This window comes from Pyrgilauda ruficollis, unplaced genomic scaffold (genome assembly GCF_017590135.1).
Source record: "Pyrgilauda ruficollis isolate IOZ18807 unplaced genomic scaffold, ASM1759013v1 scaffold3, whole genome shotgun sequence".
NCBI lineage: Eukaryota > Metazoa > Chordata > Aves > Passeriformes > Passeridae > Pyrgilauda > Pyrgilauda ruficollis.
Window position 1 is genome coordinate 4,321,664 of NW_024524377.1, and position 15,611 is coordinate 4,337,274.

Sequence of the window (15,611 nt, forward strand, 5' to 3'; positions counted from 1 at the left end):
AAGGAACTACTGCTTGCAGTATTGCAGCTTTCTGTCTTGCCTCAGAGATGGCTCCCCAGCATTTTGTTGTTTGTTTTCCAATTTAAAAAGGGGGAGGAAAATTATTTTTCTATGTTAACTGTCTCTTTTGTCCATGGCCATTACTGATTTGATTTCTCAAAGACCAGAGTAAAATTGGTTGTTCCAATCTGCATATAAAGATTCTGAACATCAGCTGGCATCTGTCCTTGCATCATCATCATCAAGAGTTCTGAAAGGACCCCTGGAAGTTCTGCTTCTTAGAATTTTAAGACAAATTAGTGTCTCTCCTGGTGAAAACTGTTATACTGCAGCTACTGTACACATTGGGTTTTCACCCCCCTTTTCCTTTATTCCATGTACAGTAAGGTCATTTCAACTGGAACAAAATGTTAGTCTGCTGTATTTTAAATTTCAGTGCATGATCCTGCTTCCTTGTGATACCAGCACATCAGAGGAACTTTACAAGACATGTTTTCTGGAAAATAGTTTATTGAGTGCTTAGGGAATTAAAAACTACAAGGTTTTGCTTGCAGTTGCAGAAGCAAGAAAAAAGTTAAACATAAATTAGTTACCTGATTTGCTACTTATAGTGCTTCTGAAACCCTCATTTTAATCAGTCATTGTCTACCATGACCTTTATATGAATATATCTGGCCCTTAAATTTATATAGCAGAATATTTATAGATTAAAAAGTGCCTTTCTATGGCATAGGGCAATATTTATGAAAGCTGATGGAGATTTTCAGTCTTTTTACTAGATTTCACCTACACCCACTTGACTTTTTTGACATAGGTGACTTTATTCCATAATCCACCAGGAATAAGAATTAGGTAATTCAGTCAGTGTAAAATAAGCCCCACTTGTCCAGAAGCTTTAGTTGACTTAGATCAAATAAGAGAAGGAAAAAAAAAAACAAAGCAGCCAGATAGTAACTGCAGTTACTCAAAACTACATTTGTTGTGTAGAATTTCCATTCCAAGTATTGTTTTCATCTTCTCCATCATCTTGAGTCCTCAGTCTATATATTTTGCCTTCTTTTTTGAAGTCTTCTCCCCGCTTTTCCACTACTCGTTTCCTGACTGCTTGCCTAGGGCACAAAGAACAGTGAGGTTTGACAGTTTCCTCAGTAATAATTACACAAGAGAAGCAGCAAATGCAATAAACACAAATCATCCATCCTTCTCTTATCCTCAATAATAGTTTTCTTCAACCCTTTGTTTCCTTGGGAAGCAATACCCAGGTGAAAATTTGTCAGACAGAGTGGCAGACTCTCATTTTCCCTGTCATTGAAGCAATATGTGGCTTTTTCACCAGCAACAGCTGAGCAGCTCTCCTGGTACACGGGAGATCTCATTCTCCAGGCAATACAAAACCTGTCAAAACCAGACTTCATCTGCTTCTGTTTCTTGAACAACCATCCCCGAACAGTTTGATATCTCATTTTTATCTTCCAAACAGTATCAGCTCAAGTGAAGCTCACCTTTGTAGTTACAGCTGAATTCCCTATTCATAAATGACTGCAAGACAATGTTTTTCCTACTGTGTAATTGGAAGTTCAGTTTCCCACTACAAGATTAAAGCAATTGCAGCAAGAGGCTGGAGAAACAGCTGCCTTAAACACTTTGCCTTACCTGCTTTGCTCGATGCTGCCCGACGCTGAGGGAGCTGAGTGGTCTTGCTGATGAGCTGATCTCACAGAGGGCTGCGAGGGGGGTGGGCTGGTAAACAGGAAGTTGCTAATGAATCTCCAAACCGCTAAGAGGGGGTAAAGGATTGTGCCCAAGAACTTCCACAGATCACTGCCCGAAGCCTGAACAACAGACGTCGCAGGTCTTCCCGCCTGTCATGAACACACCAAGCAAACCTGTCAGGTATTAAAGTCCTGCTCTTGTAGAGTATTTCACACATTCTTTTGAAGCAGCTCAGCAGACACAAAGGAACAACCTTGGTTACACCTTAGACAAGGATCTATGTCACCATTTATCTGCTTCAGAGAAATTTCTCCAAATCAGTCCTGACAAAAACTAGAGTAATTTTGCAATCTTTAGACGAAGAAAATCCCCAGATTCAAGTGAAATACTATCATGGTTGACTAACAGGAAATATCCAGCTACTGTATTGCTGTTTCAAAAATCAAACGCACCAAAACCCAACACCTACCGGCAGCAACACTACTGAAGCACTGGGTGCCAACTCGAGTTCCAGTAACTTCTTTCCATAATCTTCTTTGGTAAACTCCCTCCTGGGAAACATTGTTGCCAGTGAAAAATTGCCGTAAGTGTTACCAACCGTCTGTGAAGCACATAAAGACAACATTTTGTTTGTAACTGCTCATTTTCAAACAACTGCACACTTGCCAGCTGAGTATACCTTAGCAAGAGTTTTGTATCAAACTATCAATGATCCTCAGAGTAGGATATGAAATATCGTTCATTTTTCTCTCTATCTTACTAATGACAACTGCAGCAATCCAAAGGCAGTTGGTGGCACTGGAGAAGGCTGCTACCAAAACTCCCTTCAAATACCCAATAAGGAAAGGAGTTGATGACAACTCCACCACCATCAATTACTTGATGCTCACCAAATCATAATCAACACATAGCTGAGAAACAAAATGCCCATATTACCTGTGCAGCAAACTGCCTGGCTTCTTCTAGCCGTGCTTCAGATGGGAACTGGTTGGTGAAGGAAGATCCATCGGGGAGGCGGAACTGAATCCTGGCTATTGCACTGCGGGACAGGAATCGGGGTCAGTCAGGACATGAACACTTACAGACAAAGGCTCCTGGGCCTGTAGCTTGGTAGTACTGAAATGTGGCAGAGAGGGACAGTCATGCTGCCCAGGGTAGTGCAGAAGGCTTGTAAGATTGAATTCACAGTGGAAAACCACCTGCTGATCTCTCACAATGCATCTCTTCCACAACTCCATATAAGGTCCCCATAGGTTTGGATAATTCTTAAATCAGCAGTGCTGGGCAAAGGAGGAGACAGCTCTGAAGTGGGCAACTTATGGCCCCAACCAGCCTTGCTGAATCCAAGCCATCCACACACAGCCCCTGGATCTGCACCAAGCTCCCCAGCAGTGCTGACATTATCCAGTCATTCTGTCCAGGCAAAATCTTTGGCATTCTCACCTTATCTAGTATCCCACCAAGCTCCATTATACTGGTATTTAAATCAAAGCTCAGACACAAAACAGCTCTTATTTAACTAAAATAACACAGGAGTAAAGGTGGTTAGTGTTTCATGATCATCAATGTCAAAAAGATAAAAGCTTTCAAAGAGCATAATGTTCATGTAAACAGCTACCTTTAATGTCACTATTTAAAGCTCAACACGGCAACATGTTATCAGGAGATATATTAACTGTCTTAAAAAAGTTTATTTACTTCTTTCCCCCAAAATACACACTTGTGTCTCTACTGCAACTCACCTTCTCTCCCTCTGAGCTGCCTCTTTTCTGGCCTCTATTTCAGCCTGTTTAGCCTGAAGAGCTGCAGCTTTTGCAGCTTCTGCTTCTTCCTTCGATTTTGCAAAGCGAGCTGCCCTCTCAGCACGATCCTGTGGAAGGATCAAAGGGAGACCTTAACTGTAACATAACTTGTTGCTTAAGTTCATTAAAACAGATAGCTATGATCTGTACTCATGAACCAACTGCACAGATACAAACAGACCATATGGAGAAGACAGTGGAACTGCAAAGAATTATTCAGTGCCAAACTGCACAATCTGTGTCATTAGCCAAGGTGACATTTCTCACTGAGTCACTTCCCACAACCAGTTGTTAATAGATGATCTTCCCATGCAAGCTCAACACTCCAGAGAAGATAAAGGCAAAAACCTTAGGACAAGTTACACGACTGCAACTCTGAGTGTTCTATACCAAAACCTAATAATCAGGAAGAATTCAGTTGTTATCAACTGTTTACATCCATATATGCACACACACACATATACTAACTTGGAAAATAATCCTCCTTACCATTTTAGAGCAGTGTTCTTGTGTCTGTTCTGCAATTAAATACTCCCTGTGCTTCTCTTTTAGCATCATGCCTAAATTGGAATTATTTTTATGTTTATATGATAATTCTCCACTAGGCTCAAGCAATATGACAGAAATGTTTGTTCATATAGAAAAGAATTGTAAAGATGAAAGCAGAAGTTTCATTTATCCACAGGAAATGCTACCAAAACCCCAAACACAAAAATTATTACTATACAAGGCTACAGGATTCCAAATGGAAAAACGAACAATCTTTCAAAGCGTCAGCAAATGAGAAAATTTATCATTTTAGTACACTGTGGGAGAGAGAAGCAGCAAACTCTCTTCCAAAAAAAAATTTACCATTGCAATCTGTTGCCTTATGCGCTCTCTAGCAGCCCTCTCTTCTGCCTTTTCTCTGTTCCTTTCCTCCAACATACGTTTGGTCAATTCTTCTTCCTGACGTCTTTTGTACTCCAACATTTCTTTACCAGTTTTCCTTCTTTCAATTTCTTTCTTGATTTCTTTCTAAATAGAAAGATATAAAAATTGGACCACAAAATTGCCTTGGGCAAGAGAAAAGACTGAAGTATGTTTGGGTAAGAAGGAATTAATGATTTATTATTTATTCAAATAAGGGTTAAAAGAACCCAAACCTGCAACTGCGAGGGGTTTTACATTTTTGTGTTACCTGTTCTTCTTCTTTCCTTTTCTCTTCTCGTCTTTCTTCAAGCTTTTTTGTTAACCTAAATTTAAGAATAGAGTGAAAATTCTTATCACTGCAGTATTTTCAAATATTAATGAAGCATTTGCAAACCCAGGAGAACACATGAAAATGAGCTGTAGCACAGTGCTAATACCTCGTGCACCAGCAGTGATTCATTCCCATGCGGGTGCACCATCCGTGCAAAGGGCAGTGGTGATCTGACCACCTCCTTCCTCACTTCAGAGTTGTTCTAACATAACAAACGTGTTCATAACATGTTCATCTTTTGTCCTTTTTCCACTCATTAAATGAAGAATCCTACATATTCTTACTGTGGAACCAACTTATGAAGAGATACAATAAGCAAATACTATTTATGATCTGTGGTAACAGAAACACTAAATCTCAATCTCTTTTTAGCTATTTAAGCCATCTGGTTTCTCCTGCACATCACCTCCTAAAATGGAACACAAGTAATATATAGCCCTGACATAGATGCATATGCATCTGTCTCAGCTATCCAGAAAAATCCCTCAGAATAAAGACTGACTTAAAAGAACAAAGTAAATTTCTCAATACAGATTAACAATAAAATTCCAACATATTTGAAGTCTGGGGAAAGGGCAGGCATGACCCAATGTGAAAAGTTGTATAATCAGAAAAATGGATGGTAGCTGTTCAAAAGAAAGTGGTAATTACCACAGTGCTTGGCCTCTTTCTCCCCCTTGCAAAAAATGCTGTAGATAAATTATACATTATTTTAAAAGGAACACTGATAATTTTATTAAAATATTGACTGCATTGTCTTATCAGTGGTAAGTAGAAAACACCTCTTGGTCAATAACTAAAATAAGCATGAAAAATATTTAAGGTATGTTTTAGGATTATAAACATTCCTATTTGCTAAACATGTGTTATGGTTTTAGACAGGATATTTCAAGTATCAATTACTTACTAAAAACAAGTTTATAAACAATATCCCATATTTTAAAACAATTTATAATGAATTAGTCATGTTTTGAGCCATGTGTTTCTGATCATCATACTTCAAAAAACTGAACTCAAGTCGTCACTGTTTAATGATCAAAACACAAGTCTCAGAATAGGATTCCACTGACTTTTTCAATATCCCTAAACTACAAACAGTCATCAAACCAACAAGAAGAAATAAGATGACATCTCTATACAAAACCTAGGTTGGCATTTAATTGCACCAGTTTCCAGTGCTTTGAGTTCAATGTTTCAATTAATTCAAGAACCTGCAGTAAACATATCATCTCTATGGAAGCTATATCAAAGGTGCACTTGTAGTTTTCCAGCTTACCTCTTTCTTTCAAAGTACATGAGAAATTATATTACTTAAAAACCTGGTTTTGGTATCAGTCCTATCAGCCCATTGTCAGAGATGTGTAATAGAAAGTAAGACCACATAAATATTTGCCAGATGACAACAAATGAAGGACCAAAATCCTGTAATCAAACATGTTTGTTAAAAAACCCCAAATTAACCCAAAACCCAACAAAACTGCCTCCTGAGAAACAAATACAACACATTAAGAAGTCTACAAAAAAAGACTTGCCTTTCTACTTTGAGTGTAAGATCATTCACAGGCTGAGCATCATTTGCTTGCTCATCTGCAGAATTAGTTGCTTCTTGGCTTGTTTGACCTGAATTTGCTTCATCTTCAAGGGATTTACAAGAAAGCAATGCATAAGAAAAAAAAATAAAAGGTGCATTTCTTATCATAACTATTATTAGGCTCATTGCTAGCCACAATTTGCAGCTACTGGGGTATCTCATACAAGGTTCTGCTACTTCGACTCCCCCCGTCAACACTTTGGTTGCGGGTTACTAGGCCAAAACAACTCTTTAATTGAATCCTTTTTCAGGAAAGCATACACAATTTTATTGATTTATAAACCATAGATTCCTCACTTATTAAAACTAAGCAGGAATGACAAGTTATCCTTCCCTCTAGACTTGCACAAAGCATTCTGGGATATCCCAAGTTTTTCCTCAGTGAGTCTGCTCAATATGTGAGTCTGCCTTTTATACCGTCATGTAACAACTTAAGAAAAACCATTTCCAAAGCAAATGAGGTGGCATTTGAGGTGGCAAGGACACTAACCATTACCAGCAGAAGATGCTATTGTCTCAGGCATAAGAGCCTCAGCAGAGTCACAAAGCCCTGCTCTGGATTCTGCACTTTCTGGAGCACCGTCAGACTGAGAGGAGGGACAGGGCGCAGATGCCTGACTGCCGTTTTCCACAGGCCGCCCTTTCCCTGTGTGCATCTGAGAAGTTGGGAAAAGAGAGAATAGAGCCTATGAAAGTTCAAATATTTTTCACAGGTTAAAAAATGGTCAAGACTGAATTATTATTGAAGAATCAGCCCTATTGAAAATATAAATCTAGAATTATCACATATTGTTCAGTATGGTACGATCATGCATTTCATTTTTTTTTTCTAATTTTAGTCTTGCACTTGAAATCAAAGTGATAAAGCAATCCACACTTGTATATAACTTTATAAATCCACATTACAGAACAATATTACATAACCACATTATAAGCTGAAGAGTAATCCCCTTAAAGGTGAGTTGTCACCTTCTGTCATTCCAGTTTAGAGCTCCTGACACATTTCTTCAGTACTGTGGGTTTGTTTATACAGGTGATCTAAACCAAACAAAAATTAATGCAGCACATGTCCACAGTACTTCCAACCTGTGTACTGAACTCAGGGTTGCAGATTTTATTGTTGGAAGGACAGAAACAGTAATTCACTGGTTTTACTTCCACCATTAATTTCCCAAAGGCACAAGCTAAGGGCCAGGGCCATCACCGAGCATTACCAGCTCCATCTGGAAGGTCCATCCTGTCAGCATTACCTGTTTGACTTTATGGATTCTGGTAACAAGCTCTTCCACAGAAACGCTGCCAGCAATAACTTCCAAAGGGATTCCATTGTCTCCTATGAAAAAACTGGATGGCACACACACTACGGGGTCTGCACAGGACAGTTAAGGGCGGTGAATGGCACAAATTGACACAGAGTAACTTTACAGGGCAAAGTAGAACTCCTTCCTACAGGAGCTTCCAGCCCAATGCTCTCATCTCCAACTGCTCACCAGCAGCCAGGGTCAAGGGAGGAAGAAAGAAAAAGATGCTGGCAGACACTACATGCAGCTGGTAAGCATTTCTTCTTTTCTTTTTACTGGTTTAGGCCAAAGTATTTTTCTCCAACTTTTCAGGCAACTGATTATGCATTGACTTGAGAATACTTTGTTTTAGTGTCAGACAACATCTTAAGTGGACAGTAATGAAATCTCTGGAATGAAGGATATCCAAGTTAAGGTACAGAATTCCCAGCATCACACAGAATCAATGAGCTGTAAGCAGTGACCTCCTTGAGGTGGGCAGGGGCTTACCTGACTTCACACCTGTGTATGTGACAGAACCCAGGCTACTGCTTGTTCCTCCTCCTCTGCACCTCTGAGCCCCAGCTCACAATTTAAAGCATTTTTTGTTTGTTTTCTAATGCTGATTAGTAGGACCAACAGGTTATTTAGATTACATAAAGCTTTAGATAATTTTCTATTTAGAGAATTATATAGGATTAACATAAAAAACCCAATTTGCTCACTTTCTCTAATAACTGACAGCTAGTTGAATACACAGATGGTATCTATTAACACAGTTTATTGCATAGTTTTGTGCCAAAATAAGTATTTTCAATAGCATTGCTTGTAAGTATTTGTCTTAAGAAGGGTATTAACTTGTAAAGAGCAATTATCTGTAATCATAATGTAGCATCTAAATGGATCTCAAAGGATACAAATTTGAGAAAACTGCAGGCATGCTTCACTGTTTAAAAGAAAAGATTCATTTAGGAGGAGCAATCATTTTGCAACAACTTCAGATTAAGTCTTTCATCATAAAAATAACTGTCCTACAAAACTATTTAAATACTTGAGAGAACACTAAAAGCAAATTTGCATTGCATCTTATCATTAACATTCTGCAAAAGTGTTGACATGGTGACAATCCTTGGTTATCACAGTTGACTACGTAAAAATTAGGAAAGCAGTGCTAAAAGGCAAGTCAGGAAAAAGAAATCTAGTCTATTGAGCACAAATAATGTAGTAAATCTAATAAAATGTCTATAGAGCATTTCAAAATAATACCATTTGGGGAAATGTCAGTGCACTTTGTGTACATGGACTGGAACACAAACATAACAAAAACAGCCGAGTAATTTACCCAGGAGTTTAAATGCTTCTCCATTCCATGTGTTACAATGGAGGCAAACACATTTTCTCTGGGGCTTTACAGATTTTTATCTTTCTGAATTCATATAAGGTTTTAAACTCATTATGTAACTTGGCAAACAAAGAACTGCCTCTAGCACTTGCATTTTTATTCCAGCATTTTTAATAGCATTTTTGTGTCTCTTCCAGTTGAAAAAGGGCAACCTCAAGCATCCTATTACTAGTACTGGCATACAGTCTGAAATACTCAATGAGTATGTGCAGAACACAACAATAAATTTTGACATTTTCTCAGGTTTTAGGGACTCCAGGAGTAATGAATTCACTTCTGCTCTGGAACCCTGTATTTACACTATCTCCTGATCAGGGCGAGGACTTCAAAAGCCTCTTACTCTCATCACCATCAATGAAAGATTGTGTAAAAGACAGAATTAGAACAGGCTCACCTTTTGGTGTCAATTTTAATAGCAACAAAACCATCTGATGCAGCTTCTGTCACCTTCTCATCTTCCCACCTTGCAGCCATCTCAGTAGATTGTTCATCTTCACCTGCAAGACACAGCACACACAAGTTAAACCCACCACAAATTGCTGTTTCTGCCCTGACTTTTGCTTTGCTTCAATCCATTGGAATCACCTTTGTAAAATACTCTATGGCTTATTTTCAAGTCAGTTTATAATTATTTTTTTAATAATCTGGAGACAATTCACTCCAGCTGGTTCAATTTAATAACATATCAAACCACGTTCTGCTTGCCCCTCATTATAAATTTAATTATATATTAATACATCAGCTGCTAGTAGGTAAACCTATGTTCTTCACTCCCTGTAAATACATAATTAAGCAGGTAAGGTTTCAGTTTGACAGTGTAAAAAAAAAATCCCCATACCAAGAAACATTTATTTGCAGATTATTTATAACTTAGTTTTGTATTCCACTTCCTGACATTAACAGTAACAGTAGGATGGGAGGAAAAGGTGTGAGGAGCACAGAACAAAAATAACAAATGCAGAGGAGCTACTTGGATAAGAGAAACTGAAAAGGTGTTCAGGGGCCAAAGATTCAGAGGTGTTATTTTAATCAGACGAAACAGATCAACCATACATTTATGTCCTAAAACATGAGTTTAGTGGGGCTGTGGGTTAATAAATAGATTCTGATGAGTATTAACCATCTTTCAACAAGTACACTGGCCTGCAACCATTTCTTTATCTTCAGTCTGTGTTACTTCATAGCAGCTTGGAATGGACTGCAGTCTTGATGAAGAATCCGAGTCACAAGTATACAAGTATAGTAGTCCATTATTCAGTGACAACAACAAACCACTTGTTTGTTTCATCCCAGTTGCCATTCCATGCAATATTTTTGACTTGTTAAAGATCAGGAGTTGCATGTGGAATCTCCCAGTGAAGTGCTGCTATCTGGTCACAAGGCCTCTCACAGGGGCATGTATCAAAAATATAATTTTGGAAAAGTGGCTTTCAACCACTTGTCTCAATTTTTCCCTGGAATTACTGGAGCAAGTAAGAAAGTATCTACCTCTATTATTATTCTTCTGCATAAGCAAGCAAATATTTAGGCTATTTTACGTGGGAACCTTTCCTCTTGCTTTAAGTGCAGTGCTTCCAAGTGTGGTCAATGCAGCTGTTGTGCCCAGAGCGGCTCGGCCTCCTCTCCTGTTTCCAAATGCTCACAGGCAGGCAGCTGCTTCACCACACACTGTTTCAAAAGGACATGTGCTCATCTGATTAGGCTACTAAAAATATCTAAATACTTGCCTAACACTAACTTTTCCACACAGCCAACTGCTGGAGAAAAAAGAATGCTGAAAGACACAAACAGGGCAGAGGCTGCTCACAGTAGAGTCTGAGAGATGTTTGAATGGAAATGCTGATAGCTCACATTTTATAAAGCTCTGTGCCATGATGCACTGATTAATATTGTGACTACCCACTGAACAGTTGCTTATTCTCATACATCTTTTTGTTTTGATAACCCTTTCTCATTTAGGGGTTAGGGTTCATTTATTACAGTTTGTAGCAGTAATTATATCCTGAAATCAAAACTGCCAGGTCACAGGAAAAACATCAGAAAAGTCAAGAGGTCAAGTGCAACAGAACTTGACATAATTCATAATTCTGCTAAACACTGAGCCAGCACAACAGCCTCATAATTCTAGACCCCAAAACTCTCAGATTTCTTGTTTCTCAAACAAAAACATCACTCTATTTCACTTAGTGGAATGATCTGTAAACAACTGACAGTCACACCTCATCCCTTAAATCTGGCCAGGTGGAATACCCTACATAGGGAAAACATCAATCATTTCTCAAATTATTCACATACTGGACAAGACTTTTTTCTGCAATAATTTACTTCCTGTATGGGGAACTTACCCAAAACCATCACAGGTTGTCAGAAGATTTTAATTCCCCTCAGCACACAGTCACCAGGGAAGTGTTTTCCTTTCAGAAGGAGAGAGTTAAGCCCAACTTACTTTTCCATGTCCAACATTTCATAACTGCTCAGTAAGAGAGGATTGCCATTCTGGAAATGCCAGGAAGCCAGGACATTAAACCATTCACCTCCTCCCCTGCATAATTTCACTTATTTAACTTTCAGAGTGCCTTGATACATCTTGGCTACAAATAACTAACAAACAGCTTATGTGTGCAAACCACCATTTTGTAAAAAAATTACTAAAATAGTAAAGTAATGAACAAAGGGAGGAAGGAAGGTTTCTACAAACATCACTAAAAAGAAACAATCATTTTAATTTAAGGCTTTTTATTGTCACACACATACCCTTTTATTTTTTCACTCTGAAAAGCACATTTTATGAGTGGCCTGGTATTTTAATGATGAGAACATGTCTAACCTTTGGAAAGATATAAAATAATCTGCAACACCTCAGTCAGAGAAGAGGAGGTTTTGCATCAAATGAATTATCAACTAGTGACTCAAAGGATCAAAGGCTTTTTAACTCTGTAGGCTACAAAATCATCTGTAGAACAGCTACCAACAAGATACCAGGAATGTTCATAAAACCATCACATATTCTGGGTTGGGAGGGACCCACAAGGATCATCAAGTCCAACTCCTGGCCCTGTACAGGACACCCTAAAAATCCTCCCATGTACCTGAGAGCGTTTTCCAAATTCTCCCTGAACTCTTCCCCGAGGAGCCTGTTCCACTGCCCAACACCCTCTGGGGACAGAAGCTTTTCCTGAGACCCAGCCTGCACCTCCCCTGACACAACTTCTCACCATCCCCTGGGGCACCTGCATTGCCAGACCTGTTTCACTGTCAGGAATCCTCTCCCTGTGCAGCAACACAGGGAAGCTGCTGCTGGCAATTACTTGATGCCACAAAGTAACTCCTGTGTTCCCCAAACACAACCCCCTTACCTGGTGTGTCCAGAGGCCTCTAACATCTCACCTTAATATTTCAAACCAGTTTCCTAAGGCAGACCTGCTTCACCTCATACTCTCTGGGGAGAATGGAGCAATCCCTTTTATTGCAACTTCCCATGAGTTCAATGGCATCTTTAATACCCTTACACCATCCTGCCACCAGAATGTGCCAGGAAGGTTTTAAACACAGCTCAAAAATGCTGGATTATGGCTGCAAGCAAAAACGCTTTAAGAGAAACCTGCTCGAACAATATACACTTACAATCACAAATGCCACCTCATTTTTAAGATAAATAACCACATTATTCCTTGCTTGACTAGAAAATATTCTGGAAGCAGACAGAATAATCAATTTCTTAATTTTCTAGAGAAAATGTAAGTGAAGTGCAGAGGAGAGGGAGAAAGGGACAGGCATATGCTGGCAGAAACCAAAAGCAGATGGACACATCTGTCCAATCAGAAGTTCCTAATTTTTGTCAACTGTACCTAATAGCTATCCTCCACAATGGCTGCCCAAAAATGATAGTTAACTTATATTTTCAATTTATATCTTTTTTTTCCTTTATTTTTTTTTTCCATATATATTATTGGATGAAGTGTACAGAACCAAACACTGCTAAAAGCCTGTTCTCCAGGTGCTTTCAAATGCCTGTCTCCAGCAGGAAGTGTGGGGTGTAAAGGCTCAAAGTTACCATCACTGTGCAGTTTGAAACATGTTTCTACCCAAACAACAAACCCGATCTGTGCTAACACAAAACCAGACTATTCTTCCAGCACTCCACATCCTTCAAACACAGCTGCTTGCACACACAGTGAGAAAGTTCTTGGGCTTCCCAGCTCCCTTTCTCAGCACATGTAACAGAACAGTTTCATGATCAGCTCTGCCACGGGTCAGCTGCCCGATCCCACGGTGCCCAGGGTGTCAGCAGAACTCTCCAACTCTTCCCTTTCAGAGATGTGCCTGGCTGAAGTCATGCTCTGCCTTTTCCAGGGCTCATAAGAACAAACAAAACAAATCCTCACAGCACACACAGTGACAAAACTAGGTTACATCCCTGCAACCATAAATTTATCTCCCCTGTATACCTATATATTCCTACATCCACCTAGTCAACATCACAATCTAACTGGCCCCATTTTGTGCAGAACTTTTGTTTCATACTGGACATAAGTCACAACATGCATTTCCCCCTGATTTATGTATCAAGTCGAAACTACTCAGAGGCCTGCCAAAGTCCCTGCCCTCCTCAGCTGGGCAGGGGAGAGAATGTAATGGAAGGCTCATGGGAAGAGATAAGGGCAGGGGGAGATCACTTACCTGTAATCTTTGCAGGCAAAACAGATTTGACTTGGGGAAAAATTTATTTAACTTATTAATAATCAAAAATCAGAGTGGGATCATGGGAAATAAAAACAAATCTCCTCCCAACCCTTCCTGCAGTCAGTTCCTCACACCTTGTCTCTGCTGCTCCTTCCTCCTCAGGGGCTGGCCTCCTCATACTCTTCCAGCATGGGGTCCCTCCCAAATTGTGCAATGTGACTCCTTCCCAAGGGCTGAGGTTCTTCATGAACTGCTCCACCCCATCCCTTATTCCAACACCAATGCAGCCCAATCTGCAGTCTGACAAGACCTCGATTTCTATCAGTATATTTACTATCCAGCAGAAAATGCTGTTCTCCAAGTACATGGAGAGTTGTGTCAGCAAAGGAATTTAACTGCACTTTTCTATTCACATTCCCTTTGGGAGTGAACTTCTTGAAGCCACGTGAGTCCCACAGTTCAACTGTTCTTAAGGAACACCAAGTCACACATTCAACATTGCTGTTGTTTCATGAAGCACCTGAAAATCTTCAAGCCACGAGCACGTAAGGCAACAGTAAAATCTTAAGAAATAACCCACACAGAGATACGCAAAAGCTCAAAAATAAGTTAAAGATACTCTGTCTAAGCACAGAGTATCACAGCTTCAATCGTGTTGGAAAAGACCTTTGAGACTATCGAGTCCAGCCTATGACCAAACGCCACCTTGTCAAGCAGACCACGGCACTGAGTGCCACGTCCAGTCTTTGCTCAGCACCTCCTGGGCAGCCCGCTCCGATGTCCAACCACCCGTTCTGGGAAGGAATTCCTCCCAATACCCAACCTAAACCTCCCCTGGCGCAGCTCAAGACTGTGTCCCTCTTCCCCATCTTTTTTCATAGAGAAAGGCAGCGTACACAAGGCGATGTGAATTCCCACAGGTTCCAGTTACAGTGTTATGAAACGCGCACCGTCGGTACCAGGAAAGGAAACAAAACACAACGAGCAGCCGGAGAGCTGCACCGGCCGGAATCCAGTGCAGAAGCGCACAACGGAGGGAAGCCGACACACCGGACGGGCGATTCCGCTCCGCAGGGCGGACGGGCGGGGGCCGGACACCGACACCGCGGGCTGGGGCTGACACAGCACAAATCCCGCTCGGCGGGAGGGGCGGCGGGCGGGACACAGCTGGGAAGGCGCTGCTGGGCCCTGCCGGTGAGGGCGGCGGGCGGCCCCGGGACGTACCGTACCTGCCACGAACACGACGAAGACGGAGCTGCGCTCCTTGGCGGCGGCGATGGCGGCGGGGACGGAGCCGCCGAACCACATCGTGGCACCGCCGGGACCCGCCGCCCTCAGCGACACCGGCACCGCGCCTGCGCCGCCGCCGCGCCTACCGACCCCCGCGCGCCTGCGCGCGCGGCCCCGTGCCGCCAACCCCTGATTGGCGGCCGCGCGCGGCACGCGCCCCGCCCGCCCGCCCCCTCCCCGATCGCGCGCGGGGGGCGGTGGCGGGTCCCGCCCCCCTCAGCCGGGCGCCATCTTGGCGCTTTGGCAAGGGCTGGCAGTGTTTCCGCAGGCCGGCGTCGCCCCGTGCGCTGTCCCGCTGCGGAACGGGCTCGGGGCGTCAGGGGAGGCGCTGGGAGCCGCCCGTGTTTAGCCTAGGGAAGGGAAGGCTGAGAGGGGATCTCGTTTATACGCGTCCTGTGAGGAGCGGCCGGGGGTGCGTCTCAGCCTGGCGAAAAAGAGGCTGAGGGGACCTTGCTGCTGTGTACAGCTACAGGAGGGTGGAGCCAGGTGTGGGTCGGGCTCTTGTCCCACGGAACCAGCGACAGAACGATGGGGCATGGCCTTAAGCTGCGCCAGGGCAGATTTAGGTTGGACATCAGGAAAAATCTCTTCTCAGAAGGGATGTCTG

The 15,611-nt window shown here is 41.6% G+C and overlaps 1 protein-coding gene across 1 annotated transcript; it reads right to left on the reverse strand.

The window, feature by feature from the left end:
- Positions 1-492: 492 nt before the first annotated feature.
- On the reverse strand, positions 493-15,099 carry UBXN4 (UBX domain protein 4). The gene is made up of 13 exons (XM_041473140.1): positions 14,944-15,099; positions 9,426-9,528; positions 8,547-8,575; positions 7,600-7,718; positions 6,840-7,005; positions 6,291-6,393; positions 4,696-4,750; positions 4,368-4,532; positions 3,456-3,583; positions 2,650-2,752; positions 2,183-2,314; positions 1,654-1,862; positions 493-1,109 (listed from the first exon to the last, which is right to left on the reverse strand). The coding sequence occupies exons 1-13, from the start codon at positions 15,020-15,022 to the stop codon at positions 971-973; spliced, it is 1,530 nt and encodes a 509-aa protein (XP_041329074.1). The 5' UTR covers positions 15,023-15,099; the 3' UTR covers positions 493-970.
- Between the last annotated feature and the right edge of the window lie 512 nt (positions 15,100-15,611).